Source organism: Haemorhous mexicanus, chromosome 8 (genome assembly GCF_027477595.1).
Source record: "Haemorhous mexicanus isolate bHaeMex1 chromosome 8, bHaeMex1.pri, whole genome shotgun sequence".
Taxonomy (NCBI): Eukaryota; Metazoa; Chordata; class Aves; order Passeriformes; family Fringillidae; genus Haemorhous; species Haemorhous mexicanus.
This window is the reverse complement of record NC_082348.1, coordinates 25513116-25533371: the sequence shown is the minus strand read 5'-3', so window position 1 is coordinate 25533371 and position 20256 is coordinate 25513116. Positions and strand designations below refer to the sequence as shown.

Genomic DNA, 20256 nt, shown 5'->3' with positions numbered 1-20256 from the left:
AATACTGTTCAACCTCTCCTCTGCAGAACAAAAAGCAGCCCACAACTGTAAGGTCTCTTTCCATTCATCAGCCACCACATCTGTTGCTTGCTTGGACACTGACCAAAATGATTCATTCAAATGTCTAACATTTATTTTTGGTAAAAGCTGGGATTATACAGCGTGGCAATATTTCAAAAATGGGTCTAGAAAACCAAGGGAAGTTGGAAACAACTTCCTCAGCTGAAAACAAACACGGCGTTATATCATTCTGCAGCTTTATTAGAGGGAAGGCAGTGGCCAAGTGAAGCAGCTGGAATCACACTGAAGTGACTCTGAACTCTGCAGATCATCTTCCTTCTGCTACAGAGCTCAGATCCCTGATTTACAGTGCCTTTTGTTTCAAAGAACTAAGCAAGGTAGGTCAAACTCTCTAATATTTAAGATCTTTCTCTCCCTTCCCTTCTGAATAGTGAGTCTCTACAGCTGCAGCAACACTTGCAGGCAAATGTTGTCAGGTGGAATAGCATATGCAGGCTAAAAGAGCTTCTTGGAAGAAAAATGTGATACTCATTTACTTCAAAGGTGACTTTGAACCACCCCAGCACCAAGAAAAGGTATGAAAATGTGCGTGAATTTAATTTTTAATTACTTTTGAATATGTTAATACACACTCCGAGGAGTTTTACCCTGTCAGCAAATGGTAAGTGACCCTGACTTAAATCTCTCTCCCCTCTGTGTTCCCTAGTGTGTTGGATTTAATTTTTTAATTTGCTCAGCGATAGTGTGTATAGCAATTTCCAGTATAACTAATCAAAAATACAACAGTTCTGATCTGAACAGATTCTAGAACAGAAACTGGAAATAATTTCAATTTAAATGGCAGATTAACAGAATACTTCTGAAAAACTGCAGTTCTACAGAATTGAATAAGTTTTCTGTGATCTCAGCTGGAAAGAGTGTGTGTTTTCCCTAACCATTGTGGAATAAGGTAGGATATGGATCTACTTTCAGTCAGTGTATTGGAGGTGACAATAAGATTTGGAGCCTTGTATGCTACCACACAATGGCATCCATTCCAGGTAGTTCCACCTGCTCTTCACACTTAGTGACAACAGGGTCATTGTCACCTGTCACCTCTCTAGATGTGATCTTGCAAGCCAAACAATATCCCAGATCTGTTTTTGTGGACTTAGAAAACATGTATACATTGAACATTGTCTGTGAAGTAAAACACATTTGCTTTCTAGCTGAATAAAACTGTATCACTGAATAATATAAAATATTTATTAATTCATAGCTAAGGAGAAGAGAGTGACTAGGCTATGCCAGGGTAGTTTGTCAGATCAGATTTGTAGAAACTGATTTCAGGATTAACTTACTTATGATAGGTTAGCTTACTTTCACCATCATAATGGTATTGTTCTGCCTCAGAACTAGGAAATGCAAATATTTATATTAAAATATAAATATATAAATATATATATTTATATAGTTATATAACCCAATTTAATTTTGTTTGATGTCACTGCAACTTCTGGCCAAATTTAAAGCATTATCAGCAGCTTATGCCAGGCAGACAGGATAGAGGTCCTATCAACTTCACTTCAATCCTAGGGATTTTTGATGTGCCATAAGTGAGTCCACTTCTGTTGAACTGAGAATCTCTGATTGTGGTGCAGTGGAAGTTTTTTGACTTGCTGGAGAATGAATTTATGGTTTGGATTCTCTGATTGCCCTTGTGGAAAAGTCAGGGAAGCTCTGTCTAAGGATTCCTAGACAGGATCTGATTACAGATTTTTACTGCATGGGTGAGGGCATAGGAAAAGTGTTGATCAAAATAATACATATTCTATGTTCTGTGCATTATACATTCTTTCTTTTAATTTCAAGAATTTCTTTTTCTGCTGACAACCAAATGAGCAACTTCTGGAATGCTTCCATTTTTGTTCATTTCTGATAGGCTGATTCAAGAGGAAAACTTAGATCTGTTTCCTAATAAAGGCAGTTGCCTTAGAGGATTTTCTCCTCCTTGTGTTTTTTAACAGACACTTGAAGTTTGTGATCTGTTATTCGATATTAATTTTGTATTAATAACTCTGCTATTCCAAGCACTTAGCAGCAGCTAGGTTTCCAGGGGATTGTAATCTATTGAATGGTCTTATTATTTGCTTATTTATTTATTTTGTCTTATGGAATGTGCCAGCAGTTCAGCTGTCTCTCTTACTGTGGTGGCTGCTTGTCTGGCTAATTTGCACTCATTATTTCTGATAATGGTTTAATTTGTGCTCATTCAGTCTGAAGCTAGCAGTTCCACCACAGTGCTGGGCTCTGTTGTGGCTGGCTTTGCACAAGAGAGCTGGCTGTGAGTGAGGAGCAGTTCCTGGTGGTCTCTTAGCAGAAGAAAGGGATGGCTGTGACTGGGGCAGGCAGTGTCCAAGAGACTTTGCTTCTGCAGGGGAGATGCCTCTATGTGGAGATGAACTCTCTCACAGTTGCTTTTACTCTCACAGTGTGCTTGGGGCTCCTGAGACAAAAAGAAAAAGTTATGTGTTCTTCCTCAAAGGTGGCATATAGTAGTTCCAGGGGAGCTCAGCTACTTCTGTACTCTTTGTATCTTCAGTATGTTCCAGGGGTTGAGGGCCTTAACACAGGAGCAAAAATCCACAAATTAGCCCATGGCTGCTTTTTCCCTAAAGGAATTTCTGCTGGCTGGTTGCTCCTACTTCTCTTCGCCTACCCAGGCTCTCTTGTCCCTTTTTGATACTTCTTGAAGGATGGATTTCAAGAATCAAAAGGCACAAGTATCAAGAACCTGCATCTTTTCCACTGAAGATATTTGCCTCTTTATTATTTTGGCAAGTTATTCTGCTCCCAACTTTACCTTCAAATTTACTGTTTGGCTTTAGGCAAGATATGCCTCTCCCTTTCCCTACTCTTGTGTGTGTTTATTCTGTTCAATTATAAACAAAGCAGGAATTGTCTTTCATTATGTGCTGTAGTGCCTAGATCCTGTGAGGCTTTGATCTCAAGGACTAGGGCCTTTGGGTACTTTCCCAACATAAAATACCTGCTTCTTTCAGCAAGTGTGGGCCTGGCACACAAGTTTATTCCCTTCTGAGGCCTTCTAGAGGAGACAGAGAAAGTGATGTGTAGCAAGTCCTGTACAGTCAATGTATTGCCACTTTCTACACTCCCATCTCTTCTTTCTAGTGGTGCCCTTTTAATGAGTTTCAGCCCCACATCATTTTAATGAGATATTTTGGGTATGTTAAGAACCATTGCCCATTTAAGAAACCTGAGTAATGTTAACTGAGGGTGTTGTACCAAATCTGGCAGAGTCAAGTGAGAAGTGATTTGTAAAGGTAATATGGGAAGCCTGTAAAACCAGTATTTCCAAGCTCCTAATTTAACACCTTAATCATAGGTGCCATCTATTCCTATCAGTGCTGGGGAGTGTTCCCAATACCATGTCAGGGAAATGGATAAATATCCAGTCCTCCTGAAACTGTGTTTAACAATTTGAATTTTTCAGTTTTGCAGGAATAAAGCCAGTATTTACTGTAGACTTGATCTTAAAGTGAAAAAATACTTGGCTTTGTAAAAGTAGGAAAATTAGAATAACACTGATACAAGAGTAGATACCCTTAATCTACTGTACATAGTGATCCCAGTATATTGACTGTGAGGACATAATAAAGTATGTTCTCCAAAACATTCCAGCTGATAAGATATGTACTAGCAGTATTTGGAATTGGATTCTGATATACCCATGCAAGAGTATGTGTCAAGAGTAATATAAGCATAGCAATATTACATTTATGCTAGAAGAAACTGCTGAGTTATATAAAAGAAGGGTAGAATGAACCTAGGAAACCAGAGATCAATTTAGAGGGCAGTACACAACCAAGCATACTGCAATAAGTGACTAGGAAATTAATCTGTGAAATTGAATAGGATATAAGAAGGCTTATTAAGAGGAATCTGTTGTGGTTCTCTGGGGTTATTTCTTAACTCTTCTTTTTAAAAGGACTGTAAATATAGCAGATTGTAACTCGTTTTTTATCTGTTCTACCTTCAATAGGTATTTTGTATCTTGCTGGAGAGAGTGTTACTTTGGATTTTTTCTGTGACCTCTTGTTACCCTGCAATCCCTTTTGAATGGCTGTTGTCTAACATATGTTTAATTGGCTTAATTAGTCTGCTGAGTCAACTGCAGAAAAAAATCTCTGCATTTACTCAGTATCCTCTACTCTCACTTTATTATTTTTTGGTTGGAGGGAGTTGTGGTTAAAGCATGTGTTTGTTGAAACAGTTCAACCATTTAAAGGACATGCTCGGATCTGCATGATCATGTAACGATCACATGAATGCTAGTCAAAAGATTCTTTCATCACAAATACATGAAACTGTTGCAAAGTAAAAATTCCGAGTAATTTTTGCATGAAAACCTTAAAAAGCCCTAATTAATTAGAAATGCAAGCCTTCATTATCCCATCAGTCCAGTCACTGCGAAGCTGAAGCACTTAAATTTTTTTAATCAGATGTCTCTGTTGCTGTAGATATGTAGTTATTGTGGTGGCTTTTAGCCAAAGAAAATCCTTCTGGCGTTTGAGGAGGGCTAGAAAACACGTGAATCTTCCGTGGAACAACACTTGATCAGTGTGTTAGCTCACAGCCAGCAGGATTCATGGTGTGCCTGCTGGCTCTGAGGTGTGTCCTGGGACTGCTGAGACACAGCAGGGGATGGCAAGGAAAGGGTGCAAATCCAGGCTGATTTCTCTTCCCTGCAGAGAAAACAGACCAGGAGCAGTAAGGGCTGCCCAGGTAAGTGCTGCCTTCCTCCCCCACAATGAGCAGGATGGCACAGAAGGGAGCCTCCCTTCAGGGAGGGAAAGGTCTCCCAGAGGTGAAGCTGTGGTTTCTGCACTTCACCATGAGAGAAGGGACAGTGCTAAGTTTGAGAAGGGAGAATAGGGCTGTGGTTGAGCCACTAGGCAGGGACTCCAGATTTAGCACTTGGTTTGATCAGAGACTTCCTGTAGGTCATTCTCAGCATTCTACAGTAAACCTACAGACTGATGATACTTCTCACTTGAACCTCATTTCAGTAGGGGTTATGAATACTGAAGCATTATGACTGGTTATGTAAATACTCTGGCAGTGCTGACATATACAATACATCAGGCAATTTTTAAATCTCAAGTGTCACTGTTTAGCTAAATGTCTGTATTTTTTTTATAAGAATATTAGATTATTTTTTTTTCTCTACAAATGGTGCTACTTGTAAGTGTTTCACAGATATGACCGGTCATTTTCCTGACTCTGATGTACAAATTTTGTGGTTATGTGATTTGCAGTGGCTACAGCAACTCCTTACATTCCAAAGAAATATTAAAAATTATATTCTTACTTTTAGCTGTATTAGCAGAAGGGAATAAGAGCAGAAACAAGTGCTAACTGTGGAGTTATCAAGTGTCCTCCCCTTCACCTGGGGACATCTGGGTTTCTTTGTCATTTTTGGGAATGGAAGGCTTGGTGTTTGGGATCAGCTTGAAAATAAATCAGTTTTGATGAAATACAGTTGATGGTTGCAGACATTTATCAGGTTTCTGATTGTGGAAACAGGACACTGCTCAATTGCAACCATTGTCTGGAAGATATTTTATATTCAGGCCAGAACTACCGTGATACTTTTCCTACTACAGCAGCCTTATTTAGCTATAAAGTTGGATTTTCCATTTTTTGTTTAACATTTCTGTGTTGGCAAAACCGCTGGTGTGAAATTGTAGATTTACCAGTGTGAGTTTGTTAATCCTGTAGCACTGACTTTGTGTGAAGTGTCATCAGGCTGTTTTCTGCTCCAAGGACTTCAATCCCACAGATGAGGTGCTGTGTTATGACTAACAGGGTCGTGTTTGGTTGAAGAAGGTTGGTTTTGGCCCAAGATCTGGGACATGTCTAGCTAGTACATTGCAAATACATTTCTAACCCTGCTTTGCTGGGAGACATAATGGAGAATGATTGTTATTTGCATTCCTTTCTTATCTGCTAGAACAAATACATCTATATTGTGGCTCAAAAACATTTTCAGTCACATGTCCTATCTGTTGGGACCCATTACTGAATTCAGGATGACATATGAAGTAATTAGGGTACCATATATCCAATCACCATTAAAAGGATGGTCAAAAGACAATTGTTTGGGTATGTGTCTGTGAAAGAGAAAACATAGGCACAAGCCTTGATTCTGCCTGTGTGAATACCAGCTAAAATGCTCCTTACCTAGTGGCTTTGTCTGCAGGGCCAATTTTAGGCTTAATCTGTAGCATGGCTCTGATTTAATTTTGTAGTCTGAGTGTATCAGGCCCCTCCTACTATAGGAATGTTTCTGCATAAAGTGGTTATCTTGGCTTTGTCCTTTTGAGGGAGAAATGTGAATCTATGCCAGTCTGTAATTTCATCAGTATTCCTTGTGTGTTTTCAAATCTATCCTATTGTAAAATGTTTGCCATAAATACATGTGTACCTCTAAAGAATTTTCTCAGCCTTCTGAGTTTCGAACTTTACAGATGAACTACCAGGTGGATTTCATGTTTAAGTTTTTGAAGCTAGATAAATTCAAAATTTGTCACTTCAAAAGTTCCAAGAAAAAATTATAAGGGCTTGCAACTGAATTCAATACCTGGATGAACTTGCTGCCACAATGTGACAGGCAGGTTCTAAGTGACCTTTTGTGAAACTAGTTGTTCTCCAGCTTTTGACTCTTGCAAATGACAGAAGTTGAAGTGATGCAATCAAATAAGCTTTCCTTTAGCCACAGATAAAACACATGGAATATGATGTGCTCACAATTGTTCAGAAAGACATTGATAGGAGGGTTTGTGTAATATCTTCCCTCTGAACTGAGCTGTTGAGACAGCCAACCCTCCAAACCATTATTTGCCTAGTAAGTCAGGACCCATTGCTGTGACCTCTGAAACCAATTTAGCTGGCCAAAGGGTCTAACACTGTTTGTCACACTGAAAAAATAGATTTGGGGACTACCACTCAAATATTTGTGTTAACTTTTAACTAACATAGACAATGAATAAACTCTTCCCTTTGACTTTTCTGTAAAATTCAAAAGTAATGAGGAGCAAATGTGAGAGAGAGGGAGAGGTTGTGTGGGCTGAACTTGAATTTGTGGTAAAGACTGCCAGAGTAATTCAGTTAGGTCCTAACTTGTGTGGTGCCCAGAGAACTTTGAACCCCCCAGGAGGACTTTTCTTCAAGTGAAGTGGACGGAAATTGCAACTTTTTTGTTTGTTTTCTTCTATTTTAGACTGAAAGCCCAATGTCATTTAATTCCAAAGCCATTGCAGTGGCCTCAGGGCTGAGGTGTGGAGGGGTCAAACGACTTCCCCTGGCCAAACAGGATGCTTGTGGCATAGCCATGGATAGTTCCAAAGTCCTGTCCCATGTCATAACTCTAAGGCTGTTCTTAGTGTGACAAGAGCTGTTCTATTTTAGGCAGATCCAATAATTTGTTCAAGCTGTCATTATGGCTTAGCTATAACAGTGGCAGAGGACAAGAACTCTAGGTACTTTTAGTAGAAAGCTGTGAATATGTCAACTGAGATCCAAGTCTGTAATTCCCTGCTGAAATTCAAAGACTGTTCATGCAACACGTGGTGAAATCTCTTCCCAGCAGTTCTGTGGCTTTGTGTTTTAGATAAATATTTCCTGATGATCTGTATTTCTTGGTAATTCTGCTTTCTGTCCCAAGATCTAAAAGTGCCAAGAGCCATACTGTTATATTCCTCTAAAGTCATTTAGAAATTAACTTCTGTTTTACAGAAGAGGACAGGAAATGAAACCTCCTGGTCAACTATTTTCATAATTAAGCAACTGAATCAAGGAGGCTCAGTTTTCAGGGCAGCTTGTGCCTCAGCAAACAGGAATGGACTCATCAAACAACTGCTGAGCATACACTTTACACAGGGTGTTTGCTATTTAAAATAAAAATTTAAAAAAAGGACAGGATGAAATCTAAACTTGGTTATATTAATCCATATGCAATAGAACACTGTTCTGTAACCCGTGGCTGCTCCCAAGGCTTATTAGCAGGCCTCTAACCACACTTTCCTGTTTATTGAAAAATGTTTTCCGTGCACTGGCTCCCCAGACCGGGGACACTGAGCCAGTGAGCTGCACCAAACCTCCCTTACCCTGCCTAGCAGTTGCCTTAGAGCCAAGCAGAAACTGCTGTCTGGAAGTATTGTTTTCTCTACTGAGCCTCAGTTTGCAAACATGTTCATGAGAATTTTTCCAGCTTGGAAAGTAAGCCATCTGTCAAAGATCATGCAGGAAATTAGTGACAGAATAAGGAATGCAATTAGATTTCTTCACAAGGCCTAGACTTGAACTGCAAGACAGTTTTGACTCTGGAAATGTAATAATTTCAGAGTCATGTATTAAGAGATAATGTGTTTCAGGACCACAGAGACACATCCCTGCTGAATTATGGTTAATGAAAAAAATCTGTGTCCTCATTGATAACTCCACTGATAATCACCTACTGCTTATCTTTTTCAGGACAGGGCTTAACACCATGTGTCCTGCTGTAGAAGTGCTTCATATATGTCAATGTCAGAAGTAAAAGCTTCTGGGCTTTGCAGATGTAATTGGCAGTCTTTGCTGAGCCCTAGCCATAGAGTCTAATTTCAGCATCTGTGCACTGGAAGCAGTGGTAAACAATGTTCCTTCTGCTTTTTTACTCCCACTGCTAAAGACTCCCTGCATTGAAGACTAGAGTTAGAGAGGAGGAAAAAAAATATAAGCCTGGAAAAATAATTGCATTCTAAAGGTGTGTTCTTTCATTGGAGTTTTAAACTACAGGAGGCTTGGGAAATATTTGGCATTTATTTGGGTGTGTGTTTTTTCTCCTGCAATATATCATCTTTAAAATGCTAAATATAAAATTAACATTGCTGGGCAGTAGGCAAATGTTCGTCATTGTCATTATAGTTGGAAATTTTTTTGTTCAGTTGCATAAATTTGATTTGAAGGTATAGTTTTTTGTATAGGCAAACCCACTTAAAAATCCAGTTGTTAACCTGACTGTCCTCTGAAACTGTCCAAATGTAATGTTCCAGATGTTAATGGTACTGCTCCATGTTTATACTCTTCTCTCAGCAGCTGTTAAGCTGTTTGAAAAAATTACTCAGATGGGTGGTAGTGGTATTTGATGCAGAATCCACCCCCAAGGGGCATGTAATTACATAAATGCAGCCCAATAAGTATCATTTATCAGGACAGCAAACCAAATAACATTCTTTCAGCCTGATGTAAATCACAAACGCTATCACAGCCTCTTGACAGAACAGGCTGTGCTGACTCTTACTACATATTTTTTTAATCAAGAGATATAAAATTACACAACCTTTTTTTTCCTTTCCCTGTCTATCCATCTACAAATGAGAAGTCTAATCCTGCTAAGGCATGTGCACATGCGTAGCTTCGCCGGTGTGAGTAATCCTTTCAAACTGGCTGAGCTACTTTTTGGAGGAAAGGTAAGTGCAGGAATACAAGTTTGCAGATGTGGTTGTGCAGGCAGTGTGCTCTGGAGACCCCTCTCCTGTTGTCCCTAGCATGCTGTAATTAGTGGCATTAAAGGAATGCTGGGCTGAGTTCCAGAAGCTCGGGCTGAATTTTGGCGTAGGAATGGAGATAGCACTCAGAAATTCAGCAGTAAGATAAATCAGAGTACAGCTCTCAGGCACAGGTCTTCAGTGCAGCTGAGCCCAGCCTAACTATTCAGCTTTAAATGATAACAGAGTTTTGCAGAATAGTTGTTTTGATCATTGCAGAGACTATTGTCTGACTGTGGCTACCTGTGATGTGCTGCAGCTTTGTCTATACTGCAAACTAAACACAGTGAAATAATACTGTGAAATAGCTTCTGATTGCTTTTCTTTCTGTCGTACAAACTCTGTTTCCTGTCTGTTTTCCCATTATTTTCTTTTTTTCCCCTCTTTTTTCGTTTATATTAAACTTTTCCTCCCCCTCACCTTTCCTCCCACCCACGGAGAGAATTTCTATGTGAAAAAATCATGTTGTACTTGCAAGTTCCAGAAGCTTTTGCAAGAGAAGAAAACTGCGAAAATCCTATAATTCTGTCTTAAAAAAGGACACACAAATATGTTTATTTATAGCTCTTACAGTGTGTTTTTTGTTCAGGGGAAGCTTTACTTTCTTTCACCTATTACCTGTTTCTCAGCTCACTAGTGGAAGAACACCATAGTGTGCATTATACCTGCAATATGTTCTATATATTTCTTTCTCTACATTCTTTGCTGCATTGAGGAAATCCAAGATGTTAAATGGGCCTGAAAGTCATCATTTCTTGATACAAAGGCATACATGACAGAGATTAATAAACCCATGAACTTTTAGTTACTGGAGAAATTGCTGTCATTTTGTTAACTATAATGTGAGGGAGGGTGGTGAGTGAAATTTTGCAGAAGATGGCTTCCTGGCATTTTAAGTGATTTTTTTTTTCCCTACCTAAATGTTTAATGCTCCTCTGACTTTAGACAGATATAATGCATGAAACTTGCTTCACATAGGAACAGAGCAGTAAAATACAAAACCTGACCAGAAAAGAACAGCACAATCATACTTCAATAAAACTTTGAGTCTGGTCTCCCAGTGATACTTTACCAGTGATACTGTGCTCAGTGCTGTCTGTTAAGTAATTAATGTGAAGAAAACATAAAAGTTATTGAAGATTTCAAGTTTTGTTTTGATTTGAACATTTCTTGAAATGCCTGTGACCAAATTTCTTCAGGAGTTTTGTGCTAGCCACTGACAGATAAAAGGTGACAGATATGCCAAACTAAGGCAATGTTTTTGGTTTATGGCTAAAAACACGAAAGAATTGCAGTTTACTATTTATAGTGCAGTAAAACATTTCTCCTTTGACCATTTCATTTCTTTTCTTCCCCAGAAAGCCACTCTGCAACATGACATTTGAAGATTTTGAGAACTACTCTTATTTCTATGATCTGTCTGAGGAAGATGAGTCACCCCAGTCCTCCCTCAGCATTGCCCATATTATTTCCCTTTTCTTCTACAGTGTGGCATTTCTGCTGGGAGTGCCAGGTAATGCCATTGTCATCTGGTTTATGGGCTTTAAGTGGGATAAATCTGTTTCCACGCTCTGGTTCCTGAATCTGGCCATTGCAGATTTCATTTTTGTTCTCTTCCTGCCCCTCTATATTACATACGTGGCAATGGGCTTCCACTGGCCTTTTGGGAAGTGGCTCTGCAAAATGAACTCATTCATTGCACTACTTAATATGTTTGCCAGTGTTTTCTTCCTGACATTCATCAGCCTTGACCGCTACATCCGCCTCGTCCACCCTGTCTTTTCCTACAAATACAGGACTGTAAAGAACACCCTCCTTCTCAGTGGGGTCATTTGGATGTCAGCTGCAATTATTGGTGGCCCTGCCTTGTACTTTAGAGACACAGCTACAGTTCTCAACAATGTCACCATTTGCTACAACAACTTCCACGTGCATGACAGAGAACTTGTTTTGCTGACGCATCACATCCTCATTTGGGTGAGGCTTGCATTTGGTTACCTCTTTCCTTTAGTGACCATGGTTATTTGCTACTCGCTGCTGATTGTCAAAGTGAAGAGGAGAACTGTATTGACTTCTAGCAGGCTTTTCTGGACCATCACTGCTGTGGTTGTAGCTTTTTTTGTCTGCTGGACACCTTATCACATATTCAGCATTGTGGAGCTGTCTGCTCACCACGATGAAAACCTGCATGACTTACTGCAGGATGGCATTCCCCTCTCCACCGGCCTTGGTTTCATCAACAGTTGCCTCAACCCAATCCTCTACGTTCTGATTAGCAAGAAGTTCCAAGCCCAGGTGAAGAGCACGGTGTCTGAGGTGCTGAAGCTGGCCCTGTGGGAGGTGAGCCGCTCGGGCACGGTCAGCGAGCAGCTCTGGAGCTCGGACAACGCGCCCGCGCACTCCTGCGAAACTGCCCAGTGACTGCTCGTGCCAGCAGCTCTCCCCAGAGGAGCTGACAGGAGATTTGGAGGTGTTCTTGACTTCACATCTGCCAGTCCGATGTGCACCTTTGCATAGACAGTTTTCTGTAAACAGCTGGCTTCATTGCACTTGCTGCTTTAATGGAAAGGTTTTTGAGGGACACGGGATTTGGATGTGTGCCCTTGCAATGCACCTACAGCCTGGACTGAAAGTTACCAGCACATGTGGAATTACTCTAACTGGGCTTTTGCTGAGGAATGTTGTTGTGGTCCTGTTGGTTTGCTGTGGTTCCATACCTCATTGATATCAAAAGAACACATAATAAAAATATTCCTCCTTGCCATTGCTGATACAACTCTTAATTGAGGCATTCTCATCCAAGAGGCTCTGGCCGTACATCACTGGGTCATGAGTCTCCTGATTGCCTGCTACTGCCCCAAGGTGGCTACATCCCACCTAAATGAAGCTGTCAGTGGCTCCACTCTGCAGCTGGAGAAGACTCCCAAGATGGAGAACACTGATTTGCTGCCTTCTATTGTCGAAAAAGAAAAATATGGAAATAAAACCTCTTCTCCCACTACTCTTTATCTTATACTCAAAACTAAGACAGGAGACCCTGTGTTTTGGGGTCACTTACTGTATTTTTAGCACTAGCTGGGTACAAAATACTGAACAGATGTTTCATATAGGTATTAGGCTCATTCAAATTGTGCAAAGAATTAGTGAAAATATTTTTTACAGCTTCTGTGCCACACTTCTTTTTCTATGTTTAAAATTTTAGTCCTACAGAGGTTTACAACTATTGATTGCTCTTTATTCCTCTTTCAAGCAAAGGTAAAGAAGTAATATAACATTTTGTTTGCCTTAATGTCAAGCTTAAGAAATGGGTGGAATGAATTCATCAGTATTCTGTTACAAGTCTGTAGCCAAATTCGGGCTTCTTTTCCAAATAAGAGGCAAAACAGTTCATCCAGGAAATGGAGTCCACTCCCATAAGAAAGATGAAGTAGTCCCAGTTGTGCTGTATTCTCTTCCAATTTGTTGCTTGCTGCAGAATCACACATGCACCAATGCAAATATATATGCTATGTGGAGTGAACCAATTTCTGATGCAATGCCACTTAATTAAAAAGTTTAATGTGGGACAAAACTCTGCTGAAAGTAAAAGCATAGAGCTTTGGGTAAATTTGAACTGGTTTTGCCTAGTTATTGGCCTAGGCACATAGAATAAAACTGCCTTTCAGATAATTTGCCTAGTTTATATGGCCTGCCAACACAGTAGCATTTATGCTATAATTGAGGCCTTACATGTAAATAGATTTGCTTTTGTATAAAATATATATATATATATATGCATGAGCACATCCAATATTGGTAGCTGCACGAATAGAAACAGCCTGACTGTGGTCTGTAACTATTTCTTTGGGCTCTGGTTTCAGAGTCTGAGAGTCAGGCAGGATCAGTGGAATTTCAGTGTATTTCCCTTGGGGCTGAAAAGCTGGTAAGCAGCATTCTTCCTTTGAGTCATTTGCTGCCTGGTACATAGTTGCTCATCATAATATTTTGGCATTGTGCTGGTGTATGTGCCTAAATCAAACATTTTGCAGTTTTTCTTCACATGTTCCCTGACATCTTTCTAAGAATGATGTACTCTCCTGGCTGTAGTCCAAGTGAAGCAATAAAATTTTCTTGTTTCCAAAGAGCATGTTCATTTGCTTTTCTTAGCTGCAATGTGTGGTGACTGGCTTTTCTTATAACAGCTCCTTCCCAAAGACTTTGGAAGGTGAAATCAAGCCCTGGCCCTTTCTACTATGGGATTTAAGGTTCATGTCAGGTTTCTTCAGCTGTGTGCACAAACATGTTCCTGTGTACTGCACAGAGACTAGATTTTCAAATGGGGGAGCAAATATGTCCCATCTTGCACAAAGGATCTGAAAGTGTGGCCTGAAGCAGACAGGAGGAAGACAGAGGATAGAACTGAAAAAAGCCAAAATCAGCCTTGATCTATGGCATTAAGTGGATTAACAATTGTGCAGTGTAACTGCTACCGTTCACACCAAGATCAGTTACAGAATTATCTCAATCAATCATTCCTTCAAGAGTAATACAAGATATCTAAACAAAAGAGATAATGCTCTGTTTCCAAAGAGTCTCCAAAACAATACCAACAATTCTATGCTGCTTGGACTGAGGAATGCTCACTCGACTCACCACAACGGAAAAAAAGGGCCAGAAAAAGGAAAGGAACCTGTGTCATCGTGCAAAGAGATCCTACAGAAATAGCTATTGACACATTTCATAGTGGACAGGTTCTAGTTACTTTTATCTTCTTCCTGGACAGTTTGTGTTTCTGAAGGTTTTTATGTAGATTAGTTTTGTTCAAACTGTTTCCCCAGCATTCCCGCATAGAACACATTGAAGTTACGGAATTTTCTACTGATCCCTCTGTTATGGGGTGCACTTGGGATATTTCCTTTGTTTATTCCAGGGTGCTGATTTTTCACAGGCACAATGACACAGTAATATACCAGCACATATCCAAACACCACCCAGAACCACCTAACACAAATATATGTGGATTGAGCAGAATACTCTTGCCCACACACCTACCTATTTTTTCACTGGGAACACTGTGCTCTCTAGGATTTTTTTTGTTTCTTTTGTTTCTGTGCAACTTTCTTTTTAATATCAAGATAAAAAAAAAAAACCCTGCCAAAACCCACAAGAAATCTCAAGAACCAAAGAGTTTGTGTGTGCATGCTTAGCATAAACATAATACACACAAATCCAGTCTGGCACGTCTGGATGGCTCAGTGCTGCATTTTAACAAAGTTACCATCTATAAATCAAACCATTTTATCCACTTAGGGCTTTTATTTGAAAGCCAAGAAAATAGTATCAAGGTAAGCAGCACTTTGAAAGGGAGGTCAGAAAAAGTGATAGCCAAGACAATAAAACCTGTATTTTTGAGGCAGAATTTTTAATAACTTGCTTGTCTGATATGGTGCTTGCCAATTTCTTGCTTGTAACAGCACCATGACAGAATTGGTAAAACTAAGCTACATGATTTAGCAGAAGCAACAGCTAGAGAATTGCCACAGAAAGGGTACTGTTTAGGAATTAGGCTTATGGAAGGTGGCAAGTGAGCCTGTAACAATAGTCACTTTCAGATCTTTAACCATGCTTTAAGCCTCTAGCGGGCAGATTTTTTTTTCTGAGGCAAATTATAAACAAAGCTCTTACATAATCTGAAGTTGGCAGACCTTTAAACAAGGAGAAAGAGGACCTGCTGTGCCAGATAACCACACAGATGCTCTGTGGGGGAAAAAAAAAAGCAACAAAAAGAGTTACTTAAGATGCAGCTGTCAGACTCTGACACTGGGCAGCTTCATCTCAGAATGACCAATGTGGCACGTAAAAGGATTCCATTCCATGGTCACAATAAATCCTGTCAGTCCAATGCAAGGCATAGAATTATGAGTTTGTTTAGAAGCTTCACAGCTTTGACAGCTTCTATATTTGTATCATTCCTATAGACAGTTTTTGGGATTTATTCCTGCCGGTTCTTCAATCGCTGAAAGAAATGCCAAAATCTATCTAGAAACCAATCTGGAGCTGAGTAAACAGCTCAAAGTGCTTTTAATTTCTCTACTTTTTATACCCTTTAATGTGTTTGCATTTTCTTTTTCTTTTTTCTTGTTTAATTCACGAGCCAAGTTTCTCGTGTGGGTCAGACGGACCCTGCAGTCCCGGCTCCGCGCCCGGGGCACCGCTGGGCTCGCAGCGCCCCCCGGAGGCACCGCCCGCGCCCCGCACGGCCGCGCCTCCTCCGCTGCGTTCTTGGCTCTGTTAATTACGGCACAAAACTGGACGCAAATGTTCCCAAGCCTCAAGGAAAAAAAAAGTTTCAAGTCATAGAACAGGTGAGAAGGCAGGGTAGTCTCAGGCCTTATCTCTAGAGCACGGCAAGACACTTTGAACTTACTTTCGGCTCTCTCTCTCACTGGAGTTTTAGCTTTCAGCAAAGGCTGTGGTATATTTGAGTAGTCACTACCCTTACTATACAAAAGGAATTTATACTGTTTACTCACTAAAACATGCTCTTTGACTGAGCCCTGCTCCTTTTCCTTAAAACCATCCCTCCCTCCAGAGGAATCCCAGACATTTCCAAAGAAGCAATTTCCTCAGCAGATGGAGGGAAGAGCATTTCAGTATTTTAAAGCCACGGTCATGATAACCCTGAAGTGATGCTCTGCTTGCGCTCTTGGGTACTACAGTGACGAGTCAGAGCAACACTGAAATTCAGTTTTGGCTTCTACTTTACCCTTAAAGAAAACCTTACATTTGTGAGGTGGATTACTCAAAGATTCTGAAAAAAGCACAGACACTGCACATTTTTTTGCAACAACATTTATTCTAGGTATATCAAGATTTAAATCTTATTGAAAGCAGCTACATCCATTGATTGTACATAATCTTCAAAAGCTGTTATTCTCTCTTCCAGCATATCTGTTCCAACTTTATCATCTTCAACAACACACTGGATCTGAAGCTTTTTGATACCATAGCCAACAGGTACTAACTTGGCTGTAAAACAAAAAAAGCATTTAGTACTCCTTTATTGGTGGAAATTCTTAAAAATACAGATCTAAGAGTGAAATGACTGAAGCATATAAAAACAGCCTGTGATCCACATTATGGACCATCTAATTAACCCAGCATTCATTACAACTGATTGAAAAAGCTTCTTTCTGTGGACCTCCACCCCTCCAAACCAGTGATGTGGGTGGGTAAAGGTGTTTGTTTGCTGCATCAGGAATTGATGCAGGAGAGCAGAGTTTAAGTCCTATAGCTTTTAAAACCTGCATTTGAGTCTTAACCATATATAACAGCACTAACACACCTTTTCTGACCATGTAAAGACACTGAAGTACTGCAGTTCCCCCATTACAGCTACCTACATTTCACAGATCAGCAGTGACCACAAGTCCACTGCTCGTGTACTATGCCAGGGACCTGCACTCTCCCTCTCCCTGCTCTGAAATCTGCCCATACTTACAAGACCCCCAGACCAAGCCATCTGCTTGAATGCTTCGAACACACTCCTCTAGTTTGGCCATGTCTGTCTCATCATCCCAAGGTTTCACATCAAGCAGGATTGATGACTTGGCAACAACAGCTGGTTCTGGGGGAAGAAAATCACCATGAAAAGATAGGCATCTTCCAAAAACTAATGAATAGACTTGCAAACTGGTTTTACAAGAGTAATTTATCCCATTTCATGAACAAGAACCTCCTCACATTGCTGTGACAGGCCTCTGGTACCAATCTACATGTCTGAAGTACTGCAGCCGTGTGCCTCCCAAGGTTCAATATATAGATACTTTATGAAAACACAGATTTAAGTAGATGACAGTGTTTGTTACATAGGAAGTCCTTCTCAGAACATCTGAGAAAGAGCCTTATGCTGTGTAACAGTTTGTTCTTCCACAGAGGGAATACTGCAACTGCTACAGTTCTGAACAGTTCCAGACCAGTAGCTGTGGAGTAACTTGTGTACTGCAGCAGTTTCTCTAAACTTTTATCTCCATTTATGTAGAAAGCCCAGTCCCTGGAAAGAACAAGCAGGAATGTATGAACCAAAACAAAAAGCATGTTAACATTCCTATTTGCTGTGGGAAGGCTGAGCTCACTAGCAATCCAAGTGCAGCTAATTACTCCTGTTTCATTCCAGTCAAGCTGATCTATTATTACATTAATTAGTCTTTCTAGCCATCCTGTCCAAATGCACAAAAATTAACTCAAGCATAAAGATTAGAAAGCTCTTGGCACACATACTTTTGGACTTCTTTGATTCATACTGGGCCAGACGTTCTTCCCTCAGTTTCTTTGCTTCTTCACTTTCCTGAAAGAGAAATTTGCAGTTACAGAAAAGCACCAAACCTCCACCTCTACAAAGCACCACTAAACTGACTGGCATCTACTCAGATAAAAACAAATCATCACACCTGTCAGCCGAAAGATGGTGATTTTTTGTTTTACTCATCATGTATCCAGTCAAAGTTGGACAGTTCACCCCACTCCAGCCCACTATTTTCTAACTTTTGAGTTTTTACCTTCCAAGCTTTCCTATTCTGCAAAGATAGCTACACTTGAGAATTGCAAGGTCAGAAATATAAGTAACTTCAACTAGGTCAAGGTGAAGATCTGCCTTTCTGTGGTTATTTCTGAAAAGCAGTAATAATAATACAAAAAGGTCACAAGTACCTCCTCATCATCAGATCCAAAAAGGTCAATGTCATCATCATCTTTGCTATCTGTGGCCGCTCCTGTGGTATCCTCAACATCAGCAGGACCATATTTTCCCAAAGCCTTCTTTACTCCTGGCAAGCTGAAAGAAAAATGCAGGCATTGGGAGCCTCCTCAAACATCAATATAATCACTGCCAGTTTATCAATACCCCTAAAAATGCATTTATAATGAAAAACTTGTGCTAAAAAGAGTAAAAATCCAATTCTGCTACTTGAAATCGGGACCTTGTGAAAGACAGCCCCCAATGCTCCTGACATGTAGCTCATCAAAGCCGGTATGATCCTGCCCAACTAAGTACATGGACAGGAAAAACTTTCTTACTGGAATCCTTTATCTGCACGATATTCTGTTTAGGAATTACCAACCTCTTGGTCGTGCTTCCCTAGACCTACTTTCACTTGTTTAAAACATAGTAAATCTGAAAACACACTACTAAACACACTACTAAAAGGTAACTGCTATTTTCCTATGTTTTAGTGAACACTTCACCCTAAACCCCTGCTCTTGACAGGACAAAGGACCAGAATTCCCTGAATTTACCTTCTCTTGCAGCTCATATAGACCCATTATCTTACAATAAGCTCATAATTGTATTGCTAATGTGAATGGCTGGTACCAAAGCCATAAAACCAGCTTTGGATTTCAGGAATCCTAAGCAGTTTCCAGATACTCTGTGAAACCACTTGAGAATTTCAGTCCCCTTTAGCATTACAAAAGCTTCAGAAATGTACTGGAGACTGAGACACCCATGTTAGGAAGTGCTTCGTTCGAGGAGGACTGGAGGACTGAGGCTCAGAGAAAGCAGTGTAGCAGTACTGACCCTACCTATGCTGTACCTTTTCACAGAGGCCTGCAGTCTCCACGGATGTCAATACCGCACCTTTCATGAACACGTAAAACCACTAAAAGAGAAAAAAGAAACTATTTCCTTTCATATCTCCTTTTGTTTCCATGTCCTTCAGTACTGCTAAACATTAATTTTGTCCTCCGTACTGACAAAAGACGTCTGGCCTGTTTCTGGAGCTCTGGGTGTTCCAACACCACCAAACGCCACGTGGTGCCACTGGAAACCAGTTTTACTCAAACTCCAAGAAACAAATGCAACAATTTTTAGGCTAGTTCGGGGAAACATTGCAGCTTCTGAGTTTTACCATACCTTGCCTTTTGCTTTTCATACGACTTAATGTGATTGTACCACCGGAGAGCATGGAACAATTCTGCAGGCGGCGGGGCAGCGATCGCTTCGAAGACTGCTATGTCAGCCTGGGAAGGGACGTACCTGAGGAGAACGAGCCAAATTACCTCCCTTGCTCGAGGCACGCAGCAACACGTGGAGCAGCGGCGGCCGCCGAGCAGCGCCGCCCGTGCAGCTGCCGGGTGACTCGCGGCCCTCCCCGCGTCCCCACCGCTTGGCTCCGCCAGGTCCGACTCACATTCCCCGCACCCCGGCACGCCCCCGCCGCCTCTCACCCCTCGATGTAGCTCTTGTCGGCCAGGAAGTCATTGAGGACGCGGAGGCCCGCAGCGGACTTCAGGTCCCCGAAGCCCATGGCGGCGGCGCGCGGCCCACACGCTGCGCCCGCCCCGACCGCCACCGCCGCGGGAAAGGGCCTCGTCGCGCCTGCGCCAGCCTTATATAGTGCCGATATTCCTCCGCCGCGCTGCACGCAGTTGTATTCCTCCGCGAGAGAGAGCCGCGAGATAGCTCCTCACTGGTCGACTGCTGCAGCGCAGGACGGGCAGCGGACGGGACACCAGAGGTGCGGAAAAGCGTTGAAGTAATAAAAGCGAGGCTGACTATAAACCCTGGGAAGGTTTGCGGTGTTATACGAGATTTGTAACATTGTACTGTTGCCACACCCCGCCCTGCTGGCAAAGCGGAAGTTGCCGGAGTTGAGCGAAGAAAGAGGCG

At 41.1% G+C, this 20256-nt stretch overlaps 2 protein-coding genes and 2 non-coding genes across 6 annotated transcripts; 1 reads left to right on the top strand and 3 right to left on the bottom strand.

Annotated features, from left to right (window-relative positions):
* Window positions 1–247: 247 nt before the first annotated feature.
* Window positions 248–13732, top strand: CMKLR2 (chemerin chemokine-like receptor 2). Of its 3 annotated transcripts, none has more exons than XM_059853277.1 (2): window positions 248–398; window positions 10970–13732. In XM_059853277.1, the coding sequence occupies exon 2, from the start codon at window positions 10986–10988 to the stop codon at window positions 12030–12032; it is 1047 nt and encodes a 348-aa protein (XP_059709260.1). In that variant the 5' UTR covers window positions 248–398; window positions 10970–10985; the 3' UTR covers window positions 12033–13732. The 3 variants fall into 3 exon arrangements, with proteins under 3 accessions (XP_059709260.1, XP_059709258.1, XP_059709259.1); XM_059853275.1 differs by lacking the exon at window positions 248–398 and adding an exon at window positions 4593–4806; XM_059853276.1 differs by lacking the exon at window positions 248–398 and adding an exon at window positions 9318–9533.
* Window positions 13733–16422: 2690 nt separating this feature from the next.
* EEF1B2 (eukaryotic translation elongation factor 1 beta 2) lies at window positions 16423–19973 on the bottom strand. The gene is made up of 6 exons (XM_059853274.1): window positions 19815–19973; window positions 19501–19623; window positions 18300–18423; window positions 17871–17937; window positions 17092–17217; window positions 16423–16619 (listed from the first exon to the last, which is right to left on the bottom strand). The coding sequence occupies exons 1-6, from the start codon at window positions 19892–19894 to the stop codon at window positions 16465–16467; spliced, it is 675 nt and encodes a 224-aa protein (XP_059709257.1). The 5' UTR covers window positions 19895–19973; the 3' UTR covers window positions 16423–16464.
* LOC132330755 (small nucleolar RNA SNORA41) lies at window positions 17446–17580 on the bottom strand. Its single transcript, XR_009487413.1, has one exon. It is a non-coding gene; the product is annotated as a small nucleolar RNA SNORA41 (small nucleolar RNA).
* LOC132330752 (small nucleolar RNA SNORD51) lies at window positions 18010–18089 on the bottom strand. The gene has a single exon (XR_009487410.1). It is a non-coding gene; the product is annotated as a small nucleolar RNA SNORD51 (small nucleolar RNA).
* Window positions 19974–20256: the final 283 nt, after the last annotated feature.